This window comes from Phyllostomus discolor, chromosome X (genome assembly GCF_004126475.2).
Source record: "Phyllostomus discolor isolate MPI-MPIP mPhyDis1 chromosome X, mPhyDis1.pri.v3, whole genome shotgun sequence".
NCBI classification, from domain to species: Eukaryota; Metazoa; Chordata; class Mammalia; order Chiroptera; family Phyllostomidae; genus Phyllostomus; species Phyllostomus discolor.
Window position 1 is genome coordinate 71,265,644 of NC_050198.1, and position 25,048 is coordinate 71,290,691.

A 25,048-nucleotide genomic window follows, 5' to 3' on the forward strand; every position below is an offset into this window, starting at 1 on the left:
TTTTACTTTCTTCTTTTTAAAAATCCTCACCTGAGGATGTGTTTACTGATGGGAGGGAGGGAGGGAGAGAAAGAGAGAGAGAAAGAGAGAGAGAGAGAATGCACAGGAGAGAGAGATGTGAGAGAGAAACACAGATTGTACCCTGACTTGGAATTGAACCATCAACCTAGGTATGTGCCCTGAGTGGAGATTAAACCCACAACCTTTTGGTGTATGGGACGATGCTCCAGCCAGCTAAGCTACCCAGTCAGGGCCATTGTGCTATTTTTCCTGATTATGAATCTTCCCAGAATCTCAGTATACACAATATTCCAAGTCATCTGGATGTAATGGGAGGGGGATGATTTGTGGAAGAAAGATTACAAACTCTACCTAGGCCTTTTAGCCACCCAGGCTCCAGTAGGATATATCAAACAACCAAAAATGCTATACAATGTTCTTGGCTGTTTCTACTAATTATTCTTTAGTTGGATCCCACATTGGCTTCAGGAGTTATATATGTCTGGGAAACTGACACTGCAAAGTTCTGGCTTATTCCTTGCCCTGATGCTAAGGGATAAATATAGATCTCAACCACTACAGAAATTTGGCCAGGATTCCAAGGGGTGTGTGTGTAAGGGGCAGTGAATGATGGGGGTATTCTGACATGTGGCTAGAAAAGGGTTTTTTTTATGTCCAAAACCCTCTTTGGGGTGGGTAGGGGTAAAAGAAAATCCTGCCTCTAAAATCAGGATTTATTATCCACATTTTCAGGATTGACACAAACAAGGAATATTGTAGGTGGTTTAGTGTGTGTATGTGGGGTGGGGAGAGCAAAGGAAATCTTTCCTGACACCCTAGATACTTTTGCATGAGATCAGCCAGATGAAAAAAGAAAGTTATTCTTAGCCATCTCCCCTCACTCCCAACTCCCACCCGTGCCCCACCCCCTGCACACACAGATATCCAACTCTCAATTGAGAAGAACACGACTTAAGATTTCCATTGGTCTCATAGTGTCTCAGGCGCTAGAGAAGGGTAGGGGGGTGGTGAGTTACTCATCCTCGTGACCCAGAATATCTCCCCCTCCCTGTAATGATGAGCTTGCTTTTCTATAGGGCTTTCCTTTGATTCAAGGAGGGGGCCAACCAATGAGAGAGGAGCATGTTAGATTATTTTGGGGAAGAGCTCATGCCAGAAGGGTTCACTTTTACTAGGCGCCAAGTGGCCCCAGCAACCAGTGTCTCCTGTACCAGCAGAAGCTCCAGAACTTTCACCCACTTGCCTGCCTCTGCTGCATATTTGCCCACTGAACAGCCATGAGAAGGCAGCTCCGGTCCAGAAGGGCTCCGGCCTTTCCTCACAGTTATCGCTACAGACTTGTGAGTCCCAGGGAACAGCATACTTTGCTGCCCCTTTTTAGTGGGTTGGGTTGGGGTGGGGGTTGTGTAGGTCTTCGCTTATGGCTGTTTCTCCTTGGGATGAACAAGAAGAGGAAGTTTAAGAGAGTCCACAATTTCAAGAGCAAGCAGTGTCTCCCAGCACCCCATTTCAGTCTAAATTTCTGGATTGAAAGAGGAAGCCCCTCTTCCTATGGAAGAAAAATAAAGGAAGGGGAAGATGCCAGAGAATGACAGGAAATTTTTTTGAGAGCCTAGAATTTAAAAAGACCTTTGGGAATCTGGGAGTAAAGGTTTTATTTTGATAACAGGAAATGTAACCAAGAGAGAAGGGAAGGGGAAGAAGCAATAAAAGGCACTGACTGCCTAGACATCATATTTCCAGAACCCCTCATGTAAAGAAAGCTGCTGGGGCTCAGAGCACAGGAGTGACTTACAAGTTAGTAGACAAGCCAAACTGAGAATGCAAGGTTTCTGACTTCTAATCTTGTTGGCTTTCCATTATATTTGCAGTATGCAACCCGCAACCCTCTGACGCTCCACCACTCATTGCCATCTTGCCTGCCACCCTGCCCTGACCAACACACACACACACACACACACACACACACCTTTGATGTTGCCATTTATCTCCAGGGTGCATTGCAAATTTCTTTGAACCCAAAGTTTCTTTGCATTTACTTTGTTATAATTCATTAATATATATAAAAAAGTACATGCAGTATTTTTTTTTGCAAAGAGGTATGTTATGAAATCTCCCCCAAAGTGGATTGTGATCTGAGCCCCAGGAAGAAACAAAGCATAATCCATTTTTCTTTGGGAATGGCCACTTATTTAATCAGAGAGTTAAATGAAGACTGTCAAGAGCCAGCAGAGGAAAACATGAATTCTTCTAACCTCATACCCACCTACGAAGGGTTTTCCTTAACTTTCCAGCCACAATTTGTAGAATCTTTCTTTGGACATCCCAAAGTTCTTTCCAGCTCTTAGAATAGTCACAATCTGTAGGGCATATATAACTGTTCCTTACTTGATTTCTTTTCTATGTAATGTTTCTAAAGTGTTGAATATAATTTCAATGATTTGTCAACTGGTTTGGATCTTCTTGTTTTTTATTTTTTATTTTCCAATTACAGTTTACATTTAATATTATTTTGTATTAGTTTCAGATGTACAGCAAAGTGGTTTAACAATCATGTACTTACTATACACAGTGGTCCTCCCTGATATTTCCAGTACCCACCTGGCCCCCTACATAGTTATATGATATTATGAACTATATTCCCTATGCTGTACTTTATATCTCTGTGACTATTTTGTAAGGACCCATCTGTACTTCCTAATCCCATCATCCTTTTCACCCAGCCCTCCAAACCCCCCCTCCACTTTAAACTGTCAGTCTGTTCTCTGTACCTATGAGTCTGTTTCTATTTTGTTCTGGTTTGGATTTTTCAATGCATCAGGGGGCCTTGCTTTTTATAGAGAACACAAATTTAAAAAGAAATGATTTGACGTAGTGAATAATTGTGTACTAATTTCTCTTTTAAAATTAACCAATTGTTCAAATGTTTACAGGGTATTACTCAATGCAGGACAAAAATTTGTCCTTTGGGTTATACTGTTTGTTTATATATTTATTTATATGTTCATATATTTAGAGTGCTCAAAATGGAGCTACCCTACATCCTTCAGACTCTTCCCTTTTAGGGCAACATGATGGCCCCAGCACATACCTACTACTATATCCCAACACACTCACACTATCACATGAGGGAAGTGCCACTTTGGGAAACTGATGAGAACAGACCCTTTCATTACCAAAGAATCCCCTACTGGATTCCATTAAATAGTTGCATGAAAGCACCTCTCTTGTACATTGTGAGGTTCTCCTATACCTGCAAGCAGGGGAGAGGAAAAAGATATTTGAAGTTTTTTATTACTGAGGCATCATGACAGACATGGGGAAATCAGCTCTTAGAAGGTTAATTCTTCCCATAAGGGTAAAGCTTTAATGACGAGCCATCTTTAATAGGATTATCATGAAAGCTCATATCTACAGATAAGATCAGGCTGACGCCATAGCCAGTTGCCTCCTCTGAGGAGCAAAAGTGGAGGGCAGGCATATAGGCAACAAGGCGAGAAAATGAAATGTTCAGGAAACAGAAAGGGAATGTAAATCCCTCCATGATGAAATGTTACACTTCAAATTCTCTGAGATTCTCAGTTGCAGTAGATTCTCTGGGGCCATGATGAGTACTTGCTGCAGTTCACATCACTGCTGAGGTGAGAGTGATGAGTTCTGTGAGAACATTTCTCCAGAGTCAGACAGTTATCATCAACAATTGCCCAGCACCCACCTGTTACTTAGCTGTGGGCTGCACACTGTGGCGGGACGTTAAGGAGTAAGAAAATATAGACCCTGCTCCCTGGGTGCTCAGAATGTACTTTGGGAGGTCAAATGTGTACATATGTTCACACCCAAGTGAGATTTAAGAACATTTATTAATCCATTTAACATTGAGTAATAGAGTTTATTTTCCTAAGCTTTACACTATGAATCCACGTCAGAGTCAGAAATCCTCATTTATGAGCATATACAATATTTTTGGGAGCACAGAATGTAACACATTGTTGTTTTCCATAAATCTGCTAAATCACCTTTAGGCACCTGTGCTCAATGTGATAGAGTAGAAACAACATTGTCCAAGGTATCGAGAGACAAAAGTTCTGAGACTGACAATTCTATTATGAACTTGCTGTGTGGCTTTGTTCTGCTCCCTCTCTGAGCCTCAGATGGGCAAGTGAATCTCCAAAATCACTGTCAGTTCTGATATGGTGTGTGATATAAAGCTGTACATTTGAACAAATTAGAGAGTAATTCAACAGTGCTTATAATCAAGAGCTAGGTAGTGCTGAGCAGACTGAATGCTGAGACTATAGCCTTATCATTCCGTATCACTTTTACTGATTCTGAACAATCCAATTTTCTGAGGCCCCTCCTCACTAATGGCAGAATTCTTAGTCAAGTGTCCTCTAAATGGCCTTTGAGGAATCAGGCATGGAGGGGGCAGCAAGGAGCCCCTGGCCTCTATCATTTGACACATCCAACCCCAACAGGTGCACAGGCCCTGCCACTCTTCAACTTTGGACAGCAGAGACAAGGGAGGGCGATCTCATTTTCTGCTGCTGCAGTGAGCCTTGGCAGACCCACAAAGAGCAAAGATCCAACTCTCTGGCCTATGACTGGGAGGCATTTGAAATACCATTTGGTGAAGTCTGGATTTTTTGTTTTGTTTTGTTTGCTTGGTTTAATTTTCTTAGAACCACTCAGAGAAGATTACAGTTTCAGATCTCAAGTAATGGCTGCAATCCATCAATCAATAAATATGTGCTGAGCACTTACTATGTGCCAAGATGTTTGCCTAGGGGGTTTGGGGTGGTGGAGACTAAGGAAGTATCAATTGGGGTCCCAGCCCTCAGGTGGTCTGTTCAACTAGATTAAGTCAGAAAGAAGTTCCAGATCATATAACAGTCAAAGAAGCAGCAAATAGCTCCCCATCACTTGTTTCTGTTGGGAAGGCAGTCTAAGTTTTGAGAAGGGGTACAGCAGTTGGCCTCTCCACCTGATATCTACCCAGGGCTATTTTTAACCACAACTTGGGGTGGTGAGGTGGAGCAGCTGAAAGTGTACTTGGGTGTTATGATAAAGCTAGTTTGGACTGAGAATTTGCCATCATAGACACAAGTGTCTGAAACTACTCCATCCTCCAGCATTGAGCTCAGCTCTGTCCTGATAAGCCAGACAAAGTGAAGCAGGAGGCCAAGGCCCCAGGACAGAGTAGGATAGAAGCAATCTTAGGGAAAGAGCTCAAATGCCTAAAGCTGATAATAAAACTTATATCTCTATGGAAAGGATATTGGACCAAAATGGGTCATAGAAAGGATATTTCTTCCAAAATAACAGAGAGAAAGAAAATACACCTTTTGTAACAATGGGTATGTTTATGGGGAAGTGAAAATTTGAAGCATTTCCAAATATTGAGTTGTTTTCCATTTATATTTGGCTGGTGGCATGTGCCACTGGACATTTTTTAAAAGGGGAATTGTGTTTTGTCACTGTTCCAGGATGATCAGGATGAAGTGAACCAGAACTACTTAGCAGATGAAGAGGAAGAAGCAGAAGAAGAGGCTCGGGTGATGTTGGTACCCGATTTGGAGGAGGAGGAGGAGGAAGAGGAGGGGGAAAAAGAGGAGAAAAAGGAGGAGGAAGAGGGTCAGGGTCAGCCAACAGGCAACACCTGGTGGTGGAAATTGCAGATCATGAACGAATACCTGTGGGATCCGGAAAAAAGGATGTTTCTGGCCCGAACAGGTCAGAGTTGGAGTAAGTCCCAGTTGTCCCACTGCCCCCGTAGGGTGTCCTTTCGTTTTGGCTTGGTGTCCAGGACTCCTTTACCATATGTTGGATGGTCTTGTATGCAAAGATCTCTTAGATATCATGTAAAAGGATCAATGCCTAGGGAAATGCCTGGACTATGGGCAGATCCCATCAGAACAAACTCTAAGTAGGTGAAGAAACTTGATTGTACATCTGAAATCCACTTGGCTCAAAATCATTTGCAATGCAGATAGACAGTAAGAATGAGTTGGAAAACCACAGAAATTTTTTTGAAGTCCCAGCCCTATGACCTTCTATCTGTGTGGCCTTGGGCTCATTATTTACCCTTTCTGAGCTTCAGTTTCCTCACTCACCAAATGACGGAAATAATCCCTGTCTTGCCTCTCTCACAGGATCAGCCTGAGGCTCCAATAAGGTGTTACAATGGTAAAGTTGAAAGTACTCTAAAAACTATTTCTAGTTTTGAAATATGCGACCTAGGTCTGTGCTAACCTGACCAAGGATTTATAAATCCTTATCATTTCACCTAGAAATGCCAGAGAAGGAGAGTCAGGAGACCTGCCCCTGACCCCAGCTTGTTGGTGATTTTCGCTCCTCTGGTGTACATAGAGAAATTAGGTTTAAATTAGGACCATCTCTAGAGATTAAGGCTGAGCCCCCACATCGTTTGATCAGTGGGAGAATCACGTGCCTTAGTATTTCCTCTTTGTGCCACATGCTGCCACTACTTTCACTTCACAATTTCCCCAGCACTCCTTTCCCAGGGTCCTACTCACCTCTTGAACTATTAGTGTTGAGCCTTCTCAAGAGATTTTGCCTGTGGTCAAATTCACACTTGACACACTCTGTGCAGCCCAGAAAAAGAACAGATCCTGCTTTGGAGAAGAAAACAAAATAGAGGATGCCATGGATGAAATAAGAGTTCCCTACTGCCAAGGGTCTAAGTTGCTGAAGTTGATGGTCATGTCTTCTAAAGGCTCCTTTGGCTAAGAATTCTCTCCCGTATCGTGCATGTTTCTAATTCAGCTCAGTCAGGGTGAAACAGCCAGTCCTGCTTCCTTCACCCCTCCTCAGTTTTCAGCCCCACTCCTGCCCACCCCTCAAGTGCTCAACTGGAACAAATGTACCATTCAGGGAACATTCTGACATTCTGGAAGCTGCAGACAAATTCTGGACATTCACTGGGGCTCCAAAGGGGGCACAGCTGTTTCTCCCTTGCCTAAAGTGGACTGGAAAAACAGGCCTTGTGAAAGGCAAGTGTGATTCTGGGAGAGGGTGTCTTACATTAACCCACAAATAGCCATCCATTGGAACTTCAGTAGATGAGCTGATCCAAATTGCTCCCATGGAGAACAAGTGATAGGCCAGTAAGTAGGGATGAGGGAGGAAGTTTCAAGTTCCCCGGGGAAGATATGACAGTGGGAACACTTCATAGTAGGCCATATCCATGCCTCTGGGTAGCAGGTCTAAGGACAGCCCAGGAACTCTGGCTTCTTCTGTTCAGCTACCCCAGAGCAAAGGGAAAATTATGATCCTAAAATCTAGGCCACTAAGCATATGCCTTGCTGCCCTCTTGCTTGAGAACTAGGTGCCCACTGGAACATGGACAGCAACATGACCAACATATTCACCCACCTATTATTATATTCTGAGCTTTTCCTTTGGTAGTTGGGCAACCTCTATTCTTAGGGATTACATGTTATTTTACTGGGTACTGACAAGGACAATATGAGGTAGTAATATTATCATCCCAATTTTACAGATGCAGAATCTGAGGCTTAGAGAGGATAAGTAACTTGTCTAAAGTCACATAGTTAATAAGTGGCAGTACTGGAAGTCAAACCCAGGTTGGATGAACACTGGAGTTTATTCTCTTGCCACACTGTCTTCCTGAACTGTAGCAATGAGCCCTGATAGGTAGGGCCTCAGAACTGATGGGGGTATTTTGGCATGAGGAGTGAAGAGTTGTAATCATGGGTACCTAGTCTTTCCAAGATATCCAGGTCTACCTACACTTGGGTGAGGCATTCAGAAGAGAACTTTAGATTACCTACAAGAGTAGCCAAGTAAAACTTGGACATCCAGAGCAGAAAGGGTTGGTGGGGGTCGATGGTTCAGATGGGTATGGTGCTTGGTTTTGCCTGAGGGTGCTTGGCTGAGTTAATTAGCCTATCACAGACACATGAGTAAGGCTGAGGGGACTCATTGATAGTGCCATTCTCCCATCTACAGCTTCCTGGTCACACAAACAGAAAGTTATTTCCAAAGGAGTTTACTTGTATTCTACTGCTATCCTTTCATCCATGAAACTGAATCTTCCAGTCCTCCAGCTTGGCTTAAGCTGTTAATCCATTCCTAGGATGCAGATGAAGGTAAAGGAATGGAGAAGATGGCACAGGGCACATTCCATTAGGACAGCCAGTGGGCAGTAGCCAAGTATCACTGCCACATAGGTGCTGCTGTTTCTTCTCCAGGGACTCCAGCTGAACCAATGTGTTCATAATCCAGTTATACTTTAGTTTATCTTTTTTATTGTTCTATTATAGTTATCTCAATTTTCCCCCATTGCTCTCCCTTGCCCTACCCACCCACCACCCCGCTTTCATAGGCACTCTCCACCCTGTTGTCCATATTATATTTCCAGTTGGATTACTAAGGATTTTTTCCTCTCCTCCAGTTATTTTTTGGTTAACTCTATTTAGTTCATGGTTCAATTTAAAAACTAGTACTTGGATTTGGCTTTGGGTACAGCAAAGCGGTGTGCTTTGTTCCAGTTTCCGGTTCATGATTCAGTTCAAATGTGTAGCTGCAACATCATGTCAGTGTTGTGAGTGGAGCTGAGAGAGCCTCAAGAAAGACTTGAAAAGAGCTTCTCAGCAACAATCTCACTCTCATTTACCTCACTCTGTACTGCCTAATCCTGGGCAAATCTAATACAGCCCACAGAGGAGGAATTCACATAATTATGCTTCTGGTCCTATAGCAATAATAATATTAATAATAACAATGATGAAGACTATCATTTATAAAGTATTTGGTATCTTCCAGGCTCTGTGGTATGCTATTTATATGCATTATTCAAGTAGTATTATTGTTCTCACTTTATAGATGAGGAAATTGAGGTCCAGAGGGGTCAACAGCATGTCTAAGATTAAACAGTGAGGAAGTAGTAAGGTCAGGATAGGATATAAGGGAAGACTGAATTCCTGATACAGTATTCCTCCCTTACCCACACAGGATACATTCCAAGACCCTCTAGTGAGTGCCTGAACCCTATATATACTATATATTTTTTATATATATACAAACATATGACAAAGTTTAATTTATAAATTAAGTACAGTAAGAGATTAACAATCATAACTCATAATAAAATGGAACAATTATAATGATATGCTATAATAAAAGTTATGTGAGTGTGGCATTATTAAGTAAAATAAAGGTTACTTGAACACAAGCACTGTGATATCCTGATAGTCATTCTGATGACCAAGATGGCTACTAAATGACTAATGAGCAGGGAGCATATACAGCCTGGATATCCTGAACAAGGGATGGTTCACATCCTGGGCAGGATAGGTCAGGAAAGGGTGAGATTTCATCACATTACTCAGAATGGAGCACAATTTAAAACCAATGAAGTATTTATTCTGGGGATTTTTCATTTAATATTTTTGGACCACAGTATTGGCCATTGGGAACTAAAACCACAGAAAGTAAAACCATGGATTAGTGGGGACTACTGTACTGTTACAGATGTAGAGAAGGATATGAGGCAAGTGCTAAACTTATTCCCATTTTACCTGCTAGGAATCTGGGGTGCAGAGAGGTTCTGTAACTTGCCCAAGCTCACAGGTAGAGATTACGGGTACCAAGTGTCAGTAATTAAGGAGTTTCCTACTCCTTCCTTTCCTATACTGTGTTAGTGGTTTTTTTTTTAAGCAGAGCCACTTAAACTTTTGCTAAAGATGAAAAAGATTTGAAATAAGTAGGGTGAAACCTCGCTTTGCCTTGATTAGAGGCAAGTCCCATGGAAATTAATCAAAAGCTTGAATTATAGGCTATATGACAAAAAATGCTGTTTCCATCCCTTGGAAATACATATAATCACTGGAACCAAGCTGCTAGGACTCTTCAGGACACCTGCTTTAATGAATAGTGAATAATGATTTGTACTTAGGACATCAACTGTTGTCCAGAGGACCCCCAAGCAATTTTCCCTCTGCAGTACTTTAAACTCCACTCCTCTGTAATCTTGTTCATGGTCATTTGTTCGGTGAGCCCTTCCGTCAGAGATGCTATAAAGGTAAACTGAAATCAGCCCTCTGACACAATTCTCACTAATTCCAAATTGGTGAAATCTGAATGAACAAGGACAGATATACTGAATCTGAGGAATTATAAAAAAAAATGCCATCTACTTTGTTTGGATTGGTTCTGGTTTACAAGTTCAAGTAAGGAGGCAGAGCTTGTTGGCAAGCACTGACCACTTTTATCTCTGATTGTTCTGCAGGCCTGATCTTAGTCATTTACTTCTTCTTCTATGCCTCCCTGGCTGCTGTGATCACTCTCTGCGTGTACACGCTATTTCTGAACATCAGTCCTTACATGCCGACCTTCACTGAGAAGGTGAAGCCTCCTGGTGAGTGTTCAAATGCCCTGTGTTATCAGAATTTGCTGGACAGAAATCTGCTTGCACAGCATGTTCAGCCTCAATTAACTTTGGCTCTTCCCGGTAATGACTTAGAGATTCAATTATTAAGAGTAAAAGTAAAATGGTACTTGGCAAATTATGGTCCTTTTCATTTTCATTGCCTGGGGGGAAATGGTTTCATGGGAATCAATACTAAAATATTATCTCAAGAATGGGTTAATATATCCAAAGCCTTTTTCCATTGCCAGGAGTTATGATCAGACCCTTCGCCCATAGCCTTAACTTCAACTTCAACGTTTCCGAACCTGACACTTGGCAGCATTATGTGATTAGCCTAAATGGCTTTCTCCAGGGTAAGTTCCTCTGAATGGTGCAAATCTCTTTGGAAAGATTATAGGTGGGAATTCAAAATTCACCTGACAGACTCTTACTAACTCTAGCCCATTCCGGTCTTTCCTTACCTTGCATCCCCTTCAGAACCCATAGATATGATCAAAACTGCTCTAATTTATGGTTGCACATTGCCTTAAAAGCATATCGGCTAACTCTTCAGCAATATGAGAAGTCCATTGGGGCAGAGAACTTGTCTTCTCTTCTTGAACACCCTATAGCACCTAGTTATGTCCTGGGCACATCCAGATGGTTCAATATGATCAATTATAAAAAAATAATAATTCAGGGGCCGGGCGGGAAGTAGTAGTGAGAAAAGAGGAGTGTTCTCCAGAACTGGAAGATGCCTGTCTCCTATGCCTTCTCAAGGTAAGATAATTCATTTCTTGGAGATGAGCCATCTTGAAGTAAGAGAGCAAGGGTCTTCATTTAACAGCATTCCAGAAGGGAGTTAGAGGAAGCATCTCTGGTTGGCAGTCACTCCTACATTTTCATCAGAAGTGTTCAAGATGCCCATCTCTATAACATCATCATATTCAGTTTTAGGAACTAATGAATGGCTTTTTGAGAAGCCCTTTCGCATGATGAAATCTGAGGTAGCAGCTTGGCTAGGGTTAAACACAGAGCACACAGCCTCTGTATTTATCTAGCTATCAAAGAGGAGATCCGGTGATTACCTTTTAGTCCCCTTATATCCCTTTCCCCTCCCCCGCAATCACTACACTTGTCCATGTCCATGTCCTGTTTCCTTTTTCCTCAATCCCTCCACCCCCTAACCTGACCCCCCATACTAGCTGTCATCCTGCTGTCCATCTATGAGTCTGTCTCTATTTTGCTTGTTAGTTCAGTTTGTTCATTAGACTCCATATATGAGTGAAATCATATGGTATTTGTTTTTCTCTGACTGGCTTATTTTACTTAGCATAATGTTCTACAGACCCATCTATACTGTCACAAAGGGTAAAATTTTCTTCTTTTTTATGGCTGAGTAGAATTCCATTGTGTAAATGTCCCATAGTTGTTTTATCCACTCATCTACTGGTGGGCACTTGGGCTACTTCCATGTCTTGGTGATTGTAAATAACACCACAATGAAAATAGGGGTATGTATGTTCTTTTGAATTAGTGTTTTGGGTTCCTGTGGATATAGTCCCAGAGGCGGAATCAATGGGTCAAAAGGCAGATCCATTTTTATTTTTGTGAGGTATCTTCATACTGCTTTCCACAGTGGCTGCACCAATCTGCATTCCCACCAACAGTGCAAAAGGGTTCCCCTTTCTCCACATCCTCACCAGAACTTGTTGGCTGTTGATTTATTGATGATAGTCATTCTTACAGGTGTGAGATGGTATCTTATTGGGGTTTTAATTTGCATTTCTCTGATGATTAGTGACATTGAGCATCTTTTTGTATGTCTATTGGCCATCTGTATGCCCTCTTTGGAGAAGTGTCTATTCAGGTCCTTTTCCCATTTTTTAATTGGGTTATATAAAGTAAAAAACAAAAAAAGAGAAGCTCCAATGACGTTACCTTACTGACCTATTATTGTGGGGGGAGGCAGTTAGACTAATTTGGTTGGCCTGGCCTGGGAAGTGGCCAGTAGAATGTACACTGAATTAAGAGGAAAACAATCTCTTATGTGATAGGAAGTGTTATTAAAATGCACACATTTTTCCATTTAACTTTAACACTGCATTGCAGAATTTATTGTCCCCATTTGTAAAATGGGGACATTGAGGCTCAGAAAGGGGAATTAACATGATCAAAGTCTCCCAGCAGTAGAATCAATGTTTAAACCCATGTCCATGTTCTTGACACCTTTGCTACTCAAAGCGTGATCCAGGGACCAGTTGCATCAGCACCACCTGGGAGTTTGTTAGAAGGGCATACTCTCAGGCCCCACCCCAGACATGGTCAATCAGGATCTGCAGTTTAAAAAGATCCACAGGTGATTTGTATAACATTTAAAGCTTGAGAAGTGCTGCTTTTCATAATTCTTTGCTACTAGCATATGACCAGGATTAGAAACTCAACTTTGCATAAGTAATGCTCAGTGTTATTTGGGGTAAGTCTAAACTTCAGATGCCTCACCTATAAAATGAGGGAGCTGGGTTCATTCGGAGTCCATGTAGTTCCATTTTGGACATCATAGCCAGAACAATATCTTTTTTTTACTTTCAAAATGCTTGTGAGCTATTACAAATGTACTACTGGAATCTCTGCTGAAGAAATTCCTCTGAGAAACTAGTAGGTGGAGAAATACCAATTCTGACCTGATAACAGAGGTGGGGAACATGAGGAAAGGCATTGGGTTTTTTGTTCCTAAGCATAGATAATGTGCTCTATTTTAAATGAATACATCTCTGAAATAGAAATCCCAGAGTATCACTTTCATTCCCATGAGGCCTGGGATTTTGCAATAAGGGTCATGCCCATGTCACATTATTTTTGATGGAACTATCTCAAGAGAAACAATGAGCATGTGATTAGAGAATCTATTTGGAAAGTTATTATTTGAACATAGTTCTGGCTCTAAAACATGATTAAAACAAAACTTTGAATTGAATGTAACTTTGTCTGAGGAATAATAAAGGCTTAGCCATAACTGGAATAGATTTAAAATTCCCAGTTGCTTCCTAATAACATCAAACCCAGGTCACAACCTATCTAGATGAGGATCCAGCAGTACATTTGGAGTTTTACCTCTGGTAGATTGTAGGTACACAATCTCTTCTGAAAAACTGAGCTTCTTGGAACATGAATGCATAGGGGCTGGATCTAGCAGGAATACCTGACACTATCATTTAGAACCAAATTAGAAATAATTGAATTAGTAGTAACTTCCAAAGCCTAGATCTATGACATCTAGTAACCCAAAGAGTCAGCTCACACATAGACCCTTTTAGCTCCCTCCCTAGTAAGTATACCTTGGACACATATTGCATTCCATTCAATGTAAAGGGACACTTAACTAGAAGTGCTTCAGGTTTCAGTAGACAAGATCTCACCCTCTCACCCTCTCAGTGAAGACAGTATGATTGTCATTGGTTTCTGCTTTCAATCTAAGTTTCTATTTAGCAGTGCTAACTTCCCTCTGTAAAGAATGAAGAGCTAGTTTATTTCCTCCTCCTGCTCTTCTTCCTTCCCCTTCATGAGTTCTACAACACATACTTCTCACTCTCCTGCATCAGTGCCTCTCATGGACCTCAAAGGAATATGTCTCCTAGGCTAAACTTAAAGAGCTTTAACCCAGCTTTGCTGCCTTATAATATGCCATGCCTTGACATGACCTAGTCTATCTTCCAAAATTTGCCTACTATGTGCCTACTCCTCTCCTAGAAGTAAAAGAGGCAGAGCTCTACATTTACAATTTACCATATCTGAAAAGAAATGATGAAAAGTAGAAGTTATAAAGTGACTCAGAGATGGATATCCAAAAGTTCTGAGGGAATGAGAAGCAAGGGGCAGGCAATCAAAGTGGGCTGAGGGGACTCCTGGAAGGCTTCCCCAAGATATATGCTAATGAAGGGCCTTGGGCACCTAATCCCTTGTCTCGGAGCCTAGGGCAGATTTAGGGGGTTTCCTGAAGAGCACAAACAAGCTGGAGGGAAAAAAACTAGGGAGGAAGACGACTGAAAACATGGCCTTCCCCTATATCTCCTATCTAACATGGCTCTTTGCTACCTATACACACTTTAGGTTATAATGACAGCCTTCAAGAGGAAATGAATGTAGATTGTCCCCCGGGGCAGTACTTCATCCAAGATGCAAATGAAGATGAGGACAAGAAGGCCTGCCAATTTAAGCGCTCCTTCCTGAAGAATTGCTCTGGCTTGGATGACCCTACTTTTGGCTACTCTACTGGACAACCCTGCATTCTTCTAAAGATGAACCGGGTATATTGGCCCTTGACACTCTGGTGATGATAAGTGGATGAGTAGGGTAGGAGGGCTCTGGAAACTTCATTTCTCCAGGGCTCTGTCTTCACCTACTACCAGTTTGGTCATTTTTACTGACAGCATCAGTAATATAAACAATCAGACAAACTATCAAGCAATAATTCTTTTTTCTCCTTGAACACTCCCTATTTCCATTCTTCTCCCATATCACTAAACCTGCCCCTTTTGATGCCCTCTGTTGGGAATGAGATCCTGAGCTGTTTGGAACAGGGGATGACATGGGGATGGGGTGAGAGGCAATGCTCATATCACAAGAAATGCATTTTCTTTCTCTGCTGCCATGCCTTATGTTTGGCAGAGCCTTACCGGGCACGCCCCTCTTGAAACCAGAAAGTTGTTTACATCTTCAGTGTTATCTTACTACAATTACCACTGTAAAAATATCAGACACAAATACAAGGAGTAAGCTGAGTTACACAGCTCTGAAGATATTTTTTCCTTTTTGTAACATTCTTGAGAAGGCAGAATAGGATTTATAAAAGCCCAGGTTTTACTGTCAAATCTGTTTGATTTAAAAAAAAAAAACACACACACTGGTTTTCTTTTGATAGATTGTAGGCTTTCGTCCTGAGCTTGGAGATCCTGTGAAGGTTTCCTGCAAAGTTCAGGTAAAGTGTCTTTTTGAGTACGCATTGTTAGCACATCTACTTCATGCAAAAAGGTGGTTCATCCCTTCCAAGGTTTTACCATGGATGGTTGGCTATGGGTTAGGGAAAGAGTAAATCTTTCTATACCTACACCTCCCTTTAGTAACTTCAAGGCCTCCCTATTTCCAGAAAGCATTCAATTCCTATGTGTTTGTGTGTATAGTGTGTGTATGTGCTGATTTATACCTGAGAAAGCCAAAGACTGAATGAACCTCTGCAAAGGGCCACAGCAGGGAACAACAATATACCAAGTCATTAATTGGGATTCTGTTTACACTTTTGCTTTCAGCTCTAATTACTTGTTTCTTTGAACTAAACAAACAGCTTTCATTACAGTCATTAGTCCCTGCTTTTAAAACTAAATTTCACTTTTTGCAGCAAGGACCAGTGGCACTTGTGTTGCAATAACAAATGACTACAAGGGAGTATAAACAGAACTCCATTAATATGCTAATTAACTGTCCTTGAAGGGACCATTAACTCCTATCTCATCTGCCCCAATTAGTTCCTTTGTAGGAAAAAGACCTAGATCTAAGGTTTGCTTCTTAAATTGGCAGTAGTTCCCTCCTGTTTGACAACATTAACTGCATCCCAGCCCTGGACAATTGTCTTGCAAATGTACGAAGCCAGGTAATGCTATCTCAGTAGTAGAAATACAGCTCAAAACTCCAGTCTTAATGGTGGCAGATCAGAAAGCAGCCAAGGCAGCATTTACTGATCACTTATTATACATCAGGTAGGTACTTTGCTAGGTGTTGGGAGTGTCAAGGTAAATATGCCATTCTCTGAAATTAGGACAATCAAGTATTACAGGTGCTATGGAAGGTGCAGTGGAGGCATTGACCAGGGAAAGATTGGTTCCAGACAGTGGGTAGGGAGGGGTTGGATGTTGAATATGACCTTTGAAAAGTCAGGTCATCTGTGCCAGGTGAACAAGGTAGAAGGACATTCATTTTGTTTGCTTGTATGTGAGTATGTGTAAATAAATATACACACACATGAGGTGTGACCATAAACTAGTAGAATTGATTCCACATACCATTCATGAAAAATGAATTTCATTGCCATTTAGAAAAATGTATAAATGAATTGTAAAGACCAACTTGGCCTAAAACTAGTATCTTAATTGGATTGAGTCCTGCTTATAGTTCCGTAGTAGAAGCCATTCATTTTCGACCTAAATCAAACCTTGCTGAAAACTGTCCTTTTATTTTAAAAAAGAAACATTAAGGTCTTTATGAATTCTATAATAATAAATACTGGTCAAACCCACACCCGCTTGTGGAAATCAAGCAGGATGAGGTAATTACTAGAATAAATTAAGGAGAGTCGTTTATACTAAGAATGATATACAGAAGTCATCATATGACCCTAGTGAGTGATTTCCTAGTAGTGATACACAATTTGCCTCTTATTAGCCCCCAGGCCTCTGCTTTTTAGGGCAAAATAAATCCATAGGTAGAATGGGAAATCTCCTACCTGGCATGTTATGATGAGGGTAGACTTGTTTATTTAATCATTTCCAGTACTGGGCCCCACTTGTTTATCTTCCTGACTCAACCTATTGTTATTAAGCACTACAGAGAATGTGGTCAGAGGCATGAGTTCAGGTGAGCCAATTATAAGCTGTGTCCCTGTGCATCTGATCTGTCTTCCAACAGAACTGAATCCACAGTGGGTAAGTTGTTGTGGGTGGGATTTACTAAACACGTTCCAACTTACACCTGTCTCAGCTCCAAAGTCCAACACTGAGTGCCAGGCCCAGTCTGATTCTTTGGATAGGGGCTGGCATGGTAGGTTTTCTTGCCAGAGCAGTACCAGGTACTACAAGCCCTTTGGAGTCCTTCTGTCTGGGTTCCCTAAGAGCCAGCACAGAGCCATGCTGAGCACCTTTGGCCTCCTCAGTCCAGGTGTTCTAGCCAGTATTTTTTGAACTGAAAAGCCAAAGCACAGTGTCTCCCTGGAAATGCTCCTCTGGTGATAGGCCTGAGTTGAGCTCTGCCCCATTCTGCTTTCATGGTCTTCTTGGGACAGGTGGTTGTGGATCACACAGTGACTTCACCTGGGGTACAGATCCTTTTAGCTCAGGATCCAACCAACTGAGTGACCCAGCACCCCACATATGCCTGCTTTTACTTACAGAGAGGTGATGAAAACGACATCCGATCCATCAATTACTACCCAGAGTCTGCTTCTTTTGACCTCCGCTACTACCCTTACTACGGCAAACTGACTCACGTAAGCCTGTAACCCCTTCAGTCTTTGCTGTCAGAAAGGGATTTAGAGGCAAAGGAAATGCTGGCTGGGATCTATATGAATTAGGGAGCAGCAGGTAGTAACAGCGGAGTGAACAGCTGCTGGCCAAGACCAGTAGCCCACTCTACCAATTCCTATCAGAATCACTTCTTTCCACCATATCTAAAGGAATCTCAGATATTGTGTGTTGTCTAACTCCTTCAGTTTACAGATGGAGAAACTAGGATTCAGAAAGAAGTGACTTGCCCAATGTCACATAGCATTGTGACAGAGCCAGAAACAGACAAATCACTGCCATTGCACTAAATTTTGCCCAAATAATCCCACTTCCCTGTTTCTCCTTGGGGTGGTGAAAGCTTCGTCTCTAGCAAAGACTTGACAGACACTAGTTCTGATCTGATTCATGGTCTGATATCCAGGAAATCATATCATACTGAGTCAGAATTGGTTTTCCTCAGAGGACAATTAGACATCTGACAGTGACTTATGAGAGAAATGTGTTTCCCCACTGTCCCAGGGCAGAGAGAGCACACCACTTGCTTTAGCCATTTGTGACTTGGAATCATGGGATTTACTCTGTTCTCTTTTGGAGGTTATCCTATCATGCACTAAATATCTGATCACTTTCATCCTCCTGTCCTCCCATACAGCCACCCCTTCTCACACTTAGAATTCGTTGTTCTTCCACCTACAGGTTAACTACACCTCCCCGCTGGTGGCAATGCACTTTACAGACGTGGTGAAGAACCAAGCAGTGCCTGTGCAGTGCCAACTGAAGGGAAAAGGCATCATAAATGATGTCATCAATGATCGTTTTGTGGGTAGGGTGATTTTTACTCTGAACATAGAAACCTAAGAATTTCAGAGGATCACACCCACTAGTTCTGTTTGTGTTTTATTTTATGTCACCCCTGGTAGCACCTGAATTCTTTTTCTTCAATCAGGACACAGCCAGATGGATACCTAAGAGCAGATCCTCTTTTCCTGCCTTTGACATATGTATAAAATGACATTGTGGGAGCTGTTTGATTTTTTAAAGGTGGTCTCTCCTGATGACAAATAGATTATTTTAATTTCCTTTCCCCCACTTAAAAGTAAAACACATTCTTGCTGCTAGGATCCTCACTGTAGTGCAAATATAGTACATGATAAAATTTACAGTAGCCATGAAGGAGAATTTCTATAATGATTTTAAATTCATTGTGTTTTCTAAAACTTTGTTGTTTTTACAGGTGAGATTCCCCCAACCAGGCTGATATTTAATCTTTTCTTTTTCACCTGCCTGGCAAGGTCCTTCCATGGGAACCACCAATCAGACCAACCCAGAATACATCTAGGGCCACCATACCTAGGGAACTCTATATTCAGGGATGCTTGAAAAACTGGCTGCCTTGTGTGGGCAACTAAATACTCTTTCAAAACTAGGGTATCTTCAACTGGGTCAGAAAGCAGTGCTAACTAGATATTGTTCTGATTAGAAATGAAGACTTTTTGGGGGGAGATAGGGCCCACTACAATTGGGGAAAACAGCTACTATATGGCTGTGATTGGTATTTGATCCATTGCTCTAGGGTGTAATCATCCAAAGGCAAACATTCCTGCAAACATGGTTGTCTCAGCTGTAGGCAGAGGACAGAACAAGGAAGAAGATCTCTACCAGCTATTTCTTCTTGGGCTATTTGTTTGACAGTAGTGTGATGTTCTTTGAGACCATGAGGGATGGGTGTATTGACCGCCCAGCTACAGCTCTAAGGATTGAAATCAGAGTCTGCCATCTGATAAATGATAAGACAGAAAGCTCCTCCCAACCCACCCTAAACTCAAGGCCCATTAACCACCTTTTCATTTGCTTAAAAATGATATGAGGCAGATATTTACCCAGGTTGTGGATCAGCCAGCTGCTTTGTCTTATCTTTGGCCATGTGACCATTCCACTGCTTCTTAACACCTCCACCATGGGGAGGGATGGGACAAGGAGAAGAAGCAAACATTAGAGAATAGCATAGTGTCTCAGGGTCCAAAGCAAGCTTAAATGCCGTCTAGAACCATTCAAAGTCTGAATACCCTCTATAATGTTTACCTTCTTCCCAAACAGAAAGCTGGCAGTCTGGTAGTAAAGACAAACAAGTGGAAAAGTAACTATGATATAATGTGACAAGAGTTATAAAACTAGTATGTGGAAATGCTATTGGAACGTGAAAAAAAGTTACTAACTTGAGCTGAGAAAGTAGCAGGGGAAATTTCACATGCAAAGCCACAATCACAACAGACCATGGTGTGTTTGGTTAACTCTGAGTAGTTCATGTCATTGGAGTGTAAAGGGCTCAGGGAAATAGTAGGGAGTGGCAGGGGATTGGACTAGAAAGTTATGCAGGTACCAAAAGAGAACTTTGAATTTTATCCAGTAGGTGAAAAGGAGTCATTAAAGCATTCTAAGCAGGGAAGCTCTGTGATCATATTTGCATTTTAGAAAGAGCACTTTGGCAGCCACAATATGAAGGGTGGATTGGAGAGGGATAAGATTGGGGAATGCGCAATGAGGGAGAAGGAGGAGTCAAGAATGACTACAAGGTTTCGAGCTTGGCTAGAGCCAGTGGGATGGTGATATTGTTGATCAAGACTGGGAATAGAGGAGAGAAACAGGATTGGATAGGAAGATGTTGAGATCAATTTCGGACATTTTAGGCTTTTGATTTCTATTGGTCAGACACTGATGTAGAGATGTAAACACTAGTTGGGTTGGGAAGAAGGAAATCTGAGAACAAAAGCAATATTTGCTTTAGTGAACTCTCTTAAGAAATTCTAAACTATTTAATATTGGGAATTTGAGCCAGTTATGTAAACACATCACACCAATCTAGTTGCTCACATAGTGTTTTTCTCTTGCCTTTGTGGCAAAAAGGCTGCTACTCTTCGGAATCTCCTTCTCAGATACCTTCCAACTCCTGGCAACTGTTAACAACAGAGTAGAGGGGGGCTGACCACTATTAACAAGTAATAAATGATATATAACAGCAGATCTGTGGAAAATACAAAAAAAATGAAACTCTCTCCTCTCAGACTCTTTTCTTACCAAATTCGATTTTTAAAACTGTTAAAAAAAAATAAGATGCTTGAAGACAACAACTTGAAAACCATTTAAAAATCATCTCAGGTAAATTCTCAAGATTCAGTAGTAAAATATAATAACATTAAATCTGGAAAGGATATTAGAGAGCATTTAGTGAAAACAACCTGCATTGCATCTGACTCCAGGTCCAGTGCTCTTTCTACTCTGAGCTGCTGCTTACCAGGAAGTACCATCTTTTTAAAAATCAATGAATGATATCCCAAACATTTTGAAACATATGTCAAATTTGAGTTATAATAGTTAATAGTTCACAGTAATTCAACTATTGGTGCTATACTTTATACATAATAATATATTATTCTGTTAAATATGTTAACTATTAAACAGACAAGGAATTATGAATCTTTTGCCATACAGTGTTTCTCATTCAATGGAATCCATCATTTTCACAGTTTCAAAGAAGTATTGAAAAGTACTAGGATAGTTTGGGTTGTCAGCTGAGACATGAACAAATACCTTTATTTTACAGAATTGGATATTATAATATAATCACTAAAATTGAATTCTAACAGTTCAGTAACTTCTGGTGGATTAATTTAAATAGTCCCCCATACAGTGCTGTACCAGTATTTGATTTGTATACAATTTGTTGCAATGCACTTGGTTTTACTTGTTTGTTAATGAGAAATACTACTTCAAGATGCCCTCATGGTTTTGTCCATGCTTACACTTACTACTTTTCACCCCTCACCCCTCTGAAATCATTATCCTAAATTAATCTTTCTTAGGCATTTATTTGCTGCAAATCTCATGAAGAAAACATTAGTGTTGTCTTGGTGACTTGTTGACAACAATAAATGGATATAAAAAAGAAATGTATGATTTTCTCTTTCTAGACTGTACCATTGATTTTCCCACAGGAATATTGAGCAGCTATATGGGTGGAAAACTTGACAACTGATAGCCTATTAATTTAAGACTTTTTCTAATCCCCCAGACCTTTTTTCAACCCTTGGGGTTTAGCCACAAGAGAATGAAATTTAAATGTTTTTTTTCATTATGAGCATTATTCCTTTTACAGTCTCAATGCTCTGGTTTTTCAGAAGACTACTTTGGCAGAGTGAACTTCCTTCCTTCATCAAGGTTGAGTCCAGGTATAAGTCATTCTATGTATTTGTGTAGGAGAGGAATACTAAGAGAAAGTTTGAAGTGGGGAGAAGAAAACAAAATCTAAAAGAAACTTCAATTGTTTGATGAAAGATTGGCTAAGTGACTTTAGTGCACATCTGGCCACAAACTGTCTCCCAAAGCTAATCTCTATGGTAACTACAATTAATGACAGAAATTTTTCCAAACCCTTGTTTTACTCAGAGACAAGGCTACAGTAGGAATGCCTTCTTTCTTTGGAAGCTGCCCTGGCCTAAGGTCTAGTAGGCTGATATGGTTTGATTGGGAGGAGGTCCATGATCCCAAATATATTTCCCCCATCTAGGTTCTTTGTTAGAATCATTTTCCTTACTGACTTCCTCTTAAAATATTCAAACATGATAAAGTAATTTAACCAAATCATACAGAAGTGTGATTTACTCTATGACTTTATCCAGGCAGAAAATAGAGGGGTGTGTGTGTGTGTGTGTGTGTGTGTGTGTGTGTGTGTTGAGAAGTGGGGGAGGAATAGGACAGGTGAAGGCAAATGGCAAGGAAAAAGAAGTTGAAAGGCTGAATAGTCCTGCCTATTTCACAAAGTTCTTTAGTTTTAGGGTAAGAGGGAAGAAATGCTGACAGGGGGATCCAAATGGTTTAAGAAGGATGTGATAGGCTCTCAATCTAGCAGGTTAATCTTCAGGATGTACTTCCTTGCAGACTACTGTGTGGGTATAGCATCAGTCAGGGCTCCAACAAAAGAAAAGTATTAGGTTGGCCAAAAAGTTTTTTTTTTCTGTAAGGTGGCTCTAGTGGTGCTCAGTTGTCTTTAACTTCATTCAAAACAACTTTGTTAGATTATATTGTGACAGCTGTCATATCAGTGTGCATTTAAAAATTATCAAAATTGGTGAATTATTCAGTACTCATTTTAATATTGAAGATGAAAGAAAATATGCAACATTTTTGGCATATTATGTTCTATTATCTCATGAAAGGGAAAAATGCAACTGAAATGCAAAAAAAAAAAAAGATTTGTACAGTGTATGGAGAAGGTGCCATGACCAATCAAACATGTCAAAGGTGGTTTGCAAAGTTTTCTGCTGGAGATTTCTAGCTGGACAAAGCTCCACAGTCTGGTAGACCAGTTGAAGTTGATAGCGATCAAATGGAGACATTAATTGAGAACAATCAACATTATACCACATGGGAGATAGCCAACACACTCAAAATATCCAAGTCAATAAAGTTATTGGTGAAAATGAAAAGTGTGTCTTTTATTTTATGGAAAAAACTAAATGGACTTTTTGACCAACCCGATACACTTGACAAAATGGAAAAATTGAAAGAGGGGTTATTTACAAATAGGTTACTTATAAATGTATAGATGTAGGGAACCACAAAGAATAGCACAATGACCCAGGCAGGCTAGCATAAGCTCAACTCTTACTTTCCCTAGACCCTAAGGGACAGGGATAGGAAGTGGTTCCCAGAGCCTGAAAGACTGAGTTTTAGTACAGTTGACTACCTTGAGAGGAGTGGTGACCTTGTGGAAGGACTAAAGTACTCCAAGGTGACCTTGCAGTGAGGGAAACATGAGAATAAATCCCTTGATTTATTTTTTCTTCTTCCCTCTGATTTCCTGATGGTAACTTCACCAAACCCAACCAAAAGCCAGAGGCAAGGAAGATTACTGATGTCCATATAGGTCAGCCACTCAAGGAAGAAAGCAGAGTGGAGAAGGGTAGAGAGTGCATTTAGAGGGGCAAACAGGTGATCTCTGACACAGCCACCAAGTGGAGGTTCTGTGGGCAGACTCCTTGGGGTCTGGTACATTGCTGGACACATCTGCTGAACCAACTCCAGTGATTAGGCAATTTTATCTTCATGCATACTCTTCTCTGTGGCTATGGGGTCATGGCATTAGGCTTTACCATTATAGAGACTCTTTTCTCTAATCTTTAATATTCATTCCCTTTTCAATCCTCCTTCATATTTTCTTGATCTTGTATCCTTTGGTATACCATTTAGAACTCTTTTGTTTGCAAGTGACAAAACAAATAAATTGAAAAAGAAAACTCAAATTGACTTAAAGATAAAAGGACATTTACTGAATTACATAACTGAAAAGTCCAAGTGTACTTTGGCTTCAGCCATAGTGAGGTCCAGAAGCTCAAAGATGTCATCAGGAACCAATCTCTCTCCATCTCTCAATTCTGCTCTCCATTATTTTGGCTTCATTCTCAGGCTCCACAAGTCAAGATAGACTGCACCCAAAGGCAATCACTGCCAGGCCTAAATCTTTAAAGGCTTATTTAATGTCCACTTGAAAAGATCACTTCTCTTTCCTAATAGTTCAAATAAAAATTCTGACTTTCTCATTTACTTGCATCAGATTCTGTGCCCATCCCTGAACTAATCTCCATGGCCACAGGGAGAAACTTTTCTAATTGTCCAGGCTTGAGTCACATGCCCATTGCCAAAGCTTGGGGTGATATCACTACCACTGAACCTGCCAGAATTGACAGTCAGGGAGAGACAATCCTCCTAAGAAAAACTGAAGAGATATTACCAAAAAGGGTGAAGAGATGTGAAGTAGGCAGTACAATAGATGACTACTACATTTTTGTCAAAAAGTGTTCTGTCAAATCCTACACTTACTTATGGTTGTATCAGAATTTTTAGACTGAAATCTTTTCACAATTTTAACATTTAGATGTCCAAAGAAGAGTTCTTTCACCCCACCCTAGCATTTTGTCAACTATTTTTGCTTGAAAGAAAAGGAAGGTGGAGAGACAGAGAAAGAAGCCACCTTAATTTATTCCATATTGTCTTTACCAAAGAAAATTCTATAATTCAATTCAGCATTAGAAGTCTGGCTTACATAAAACATTTTCTTTCCAGAACAGAATGATACAGCCATCATAAAACAGTTAATTTGAATCAGAAAAGTATTTGATTACATCAGGAACAAACGTGTTCATAAATGAGAGGCAGGATGAACATAACATCCTTTCCCACCCCCCTCATCCTCTAGCTGATGAGATGTACATAGGAAATCTCAAGGAATGCACTAAAACAGTATTAGAGTTAAAAATAAGGTTGCAAGATAAAAGATCAGGATACAAAAATCAGTTGTCTTTCCATATAC

General features: G+C 40.7%; 1 protein-coding gene across 2 annotated transcripts; it reads left to right on the plus strand.

Annotated features, from left to right (window-relative positions):
* The first annotated feature begins 1,203 nt into the window (after window positions 1–1,203).
* ATP1B4 (ATPase Na+/K+ transporting family member beta 4) lies at window positions 1,204–19,249 on the plus strand. 2 transcript variants are annotated; one of them, XM_028523227.2, is made up of 8 exons: window positions 1,204–1,361; window positions 5,505–5,763; window positions 10,292–10,420; window positions 10,681–10,785; window positions 14,522–14,718; window positions 15,333–15,389; window positions 17,571–17,666; window positions 18,379–19,249. In XM_028523227.2, exons 1-8 carry the CDS (start codon window positions 1,299–1,301, stop codon window positions 18,538–18,540), a joined length of 1,068 nt encoding a protein of 355 aa, XP_028379028.1. In that variant the 5' UTR covers window positions 1,204–1,298; the 3' UTR covers window positions 18,541–19,249. The 2 variants fall into 2 exon arrangements, with proteins under 2 accessions (XP_028379028.1, XP_028379029.1); XM_028523228.2 differs by having other exon boundaries at window positions 5,505–5,751.
* Window positions 19,250–25,048: the final 5,799 nt, after the last annotated feature.

Excerpts from the sequence above, each read along its gene's own strand:
- ATP1B4 (XM_028523227.2), top strand. The coding sequence starts at position 1,299 with ATGAGAAGGCAGCTCCGGTCCAGAAGGGCTCCGGCCTTTCCTCACAGT. Across the intron at positions 14,719-15,332 it reads TTCTTCTAAAGATGAACCGG|ATTGTAGGCTTTCGTCCTGA; the intron begins GTATATTGGCCC and ends TTCTTTTGATAG. Across the intron at positions 15,390-17,570 it reads AGGTTTCCTGCAAAGTTCAG|AGAGGTGATGAAAACGACAT; the intron begins GTAAAGTGTCTT and ends TTTTACTTACAG.